Source organism: Parambassis ranga, chromosome 5 (assembly GCF_900634625.1).
Source record: "Parambassis ranga chromosome 5, fParRan2.1, whole genome shotgun sequence".
Classification (NCBI taxonomy): Eukaryota; Metazoa; Chordata; class Actinopteri; family Ambassidae; genus Parambassis; species Parambassis ranga.
The window spans coordinates 4826116-4828788 of record NC_041026.1 but is presented as its reverse complement, the minus strand read 5'-3'; the positions used below and the strand labels follow the sequence as shown (position 1 = coordinate 4828788).

Here is a 2673-nt window from a genome sequence, read left to right as displayed (position 1 = left end):
GAGCATCAAACAGACAGGATGGAGGTCACATCGCTCTGCCTGCTGCTGTGTGAGAACATTTTGACTTTTTAAAAACTTGGAAGTTAGTTTTGGTAGTTTGTTGTTTCTGAAGTTTGCAAACTGGATGCAGAGGTTTACAGAGGGTTTATTTAACTCACAATGTATCATTTTATAGCTGTATTTTTAATCTTTTAAAGCTTCATTGGTTATTTACGAGCCTTTAACATAACCACTGTTATCTGTGCTCTTTAGTCGTCGCATGAATGCTGCACATGTCAAACATGCTCTGTTGGAGCAGGGCTCAGGGCTCATGAGAGGTCGTTGTGTGTCCGTCTTTAGCTAAACCTGCAAAGTTTTAATGTCTAAATGTAAGTGTGATGGGAAAATAACTGCTCATAATTACCAGAAAAACTTAGGACGTCCATGTTTCCAGGCAAGTAGGAAGATCGTGTCTTTTGAGCATTATGTGTTGACAAAACACAAAGTTCTCATCTAAATCCTCTTTGTCTGCACTAAAGCTGCAACAATTCTCTATTTACATTCCACCTTTTAAAGTGTGTTTAATGTTGTGAGTGCATGTGTTTTGCTGACCCAGTTCTTTAATGTCAAACCTGAACCAGCTCTTTCTAAAATCAAACCATAACCACAAGAGAAGAGGGTCCAGAAAAGCCACAGTACACAACCACAGTACCACGTAGTTATGTTGAATCCAGAGTGGACGGCACAGCGGACTGTGTCGCTGTGAGTCTTATAACGAACACCAGGATGTGGCCAAGGTCACGTTGAGGAGGAGGAGGTGGTGGTTTCTCAGCAGACCATTGTTTGTTTTTCTCTTTTATCGTTTTTTTCCCCTCTTCTGTTTCCTGCAGCAGCCACGCTGAACATCCACCCACACAGGTCTCACTTCTTTTGGTACGAGCACATCGCTCTGAGCTGCGAAACGGCAGCACTGACTTCTGGGAACTGGACAGTGAAGAGAAACACCTCCTCTCAGACCTTCGAGCCGTGCAGTGCCGGGTGGGGAATCCCTCAGGGATCCTCCTGCATCGTTCAATACGCCTATCCAGCGGACAGCGGAGTGTACTGGTGTGAGTCTGAGCAAGGGTGCTGCAGCAGCAGCCTGAATATCACCATCGCAGGTGACAGGAAGTGCTCCTGTTGTGGCCCTTTTGCGTAGAGTTTGGACCCGTTTTCCATCACGGTGTGTTTTTTTGTCTTTTCTTCCAGGTGGTGCAGTGATCATCGGCGCTCCTCCACTTCCTGTGACAGAAGGCGATGAAGTGACGCTCTCCTGCCACTACAGAGAAGATGAAAACGGCAAAGCAACCTCCAACTTCTCTGCCAAATACTACAAAAATGGCGTCTTCCGCGGGACCTATCCCACAGGAACCATGACCTTTACATCTGTGTCCACGTCTGACGAAGGTTTCTACACGTGTGAGCACCCAACACAGGGAGAGTCGCCACAGAGCTGGATGTCCATCAGAAGAAGAGGTGGGTCCAAACCATCGATCTGTGAAGTCATCCTTTAAATATGAGAGAAGCATAAAGCTAAAAGAAAAGATTTGGACTTTACACGTGTCTGTATCTGTCAGGCTGATGACTGATTGATGGGATGGGAGCTGATGATGTCGGAGAGAACTGATGATGGAAATTTGTATTTAAAAAAATTAGCTTAAAATATGCATGTTAAAATAAAAAGATATTGTGTTTGTTATACCACTCTTCTCCACTAGATGGCAGCAGCTACATTTTTAATGATTGTTCTGATGGCGTTTGTGTCCTCCTTGCAGCTCAGCCTCCTCCTCTTCCTCCTCCTCCTCCTCCTGTGTTGTCTGTGCCCAGGCTGGTCTGTATCATCCTTCTGATCATCGTCTACGTTGTGTTGTCTGTAGTCTGTGTGACTGTGCACAGAAAATGGCCCAGAGGTAGGAGAACCGGTCAGAATTAAATAATAAACCTGTGCAGCAGTGCTTCAGTTTTTATTTCCAGATGTCAGACTGTCGCTGTGTTGATAATGTGATCAATTGTCATCCTGCAGCTCGAGCTGAAGCAAAGAGAGTGTCTGACCAGCTGTGACAGACGTCCTGTTTCCTGCTGGGACGAGCAGCAGGAAATAACACTTTATTTGGTTTTTATTATTACTTTGTACATAGTTTGTATTTATTTCTCTGCTCTCTAAATGTTGTCACTATGTACAAATTCTACAGCAAAGAGCAGACCTGACTCATGTCATGTTCTGCCTTCTACATACTCTCTGTATTTAAATAAAGAAAAACTAATAACATCATTGTATTAGAGGCCTATTTACTCATAAATAAAGTCACTGAATGTTTCTATAATGCATGTACTGTTAGAGCAGCTAAACGTTTTAAATGGTCTTTCTTGCTCCTCCTGTGTTGCTGCCCCATGTCTGCTCCTGGTTTATTCCTCATGTGTCTCTCATGCTTCTAGTGTCGCCTCGGTTTCCAGAACGTCTCCTCACTTCTTCATTTCTAGTTGGTTGTTGTTTAGTTTTGGGATGGTTGTGAACCTTTTAACTCCACTATATTTACATAAAGCTCGACCTTTGTTGGACCTTTTGGTTTAAGTTCTGCTTTATGTTTGGAGCAGCTGAGTCTGGTTTGCTCTGCTGTGTGAAGCTAAAGACTCCAACTTGTTACTAAACCTGCA

The 2673-nt window shown here is 43.8% G+C and overlaps 1 protein-coding gene across 1 annotated transcript; it reads left to right on the top strand.

Moving 5' to 3' along the window:
• LOC114435761 (uncharacterized) lies at window positions 1–2249 on the top strand. The gene is made up of 5 exons (XM_028405704.1): window positions 1–49; window positions 870–1139; window positions 1228–1494; window positions 1794–1928; window positions 2042–2249. The coding sequence occupies exons 1-5, from the start codon at window positions 19–21 to the stop codon at window positions 2077–2079; spliced, it is 741 nt and encodes a 246-aa protein (XP_028261505.1). The 5' UTR covers window positions 1–18; the 3' UTR covers window positions 2080–2249.
• The last annotated feature ends 424 nt before the right edge of the window (window positions 2250–2673 follow it).

What these genes read in the sequence shown, in the direction of transcription:
- LOC114435761 (XM_028405704.1), top strand. Translation starts at nt 19, where the DNA reads ATGGAGGTCACATCGCTCTGCCTGCTGCTGT. An exon ending in CCTGAATATCACCATCGCAG is followed by an intron (nt 1,140 to 1,227) that starts GTGACAGGAAGT and finishes CTTTTCTTCCAG; the next exon opens with GTGGTGCAGTGATCATCGGC. An exon ending in GCACAGAAAATGGCCCAGAG is followed by an intron (nt 1,929 to 2,041) that starts GTAGGAGAACCG and finishes GTCATCCTGCAG; the next exon opens with CTCGAGCTGAAGCAAAGAGA.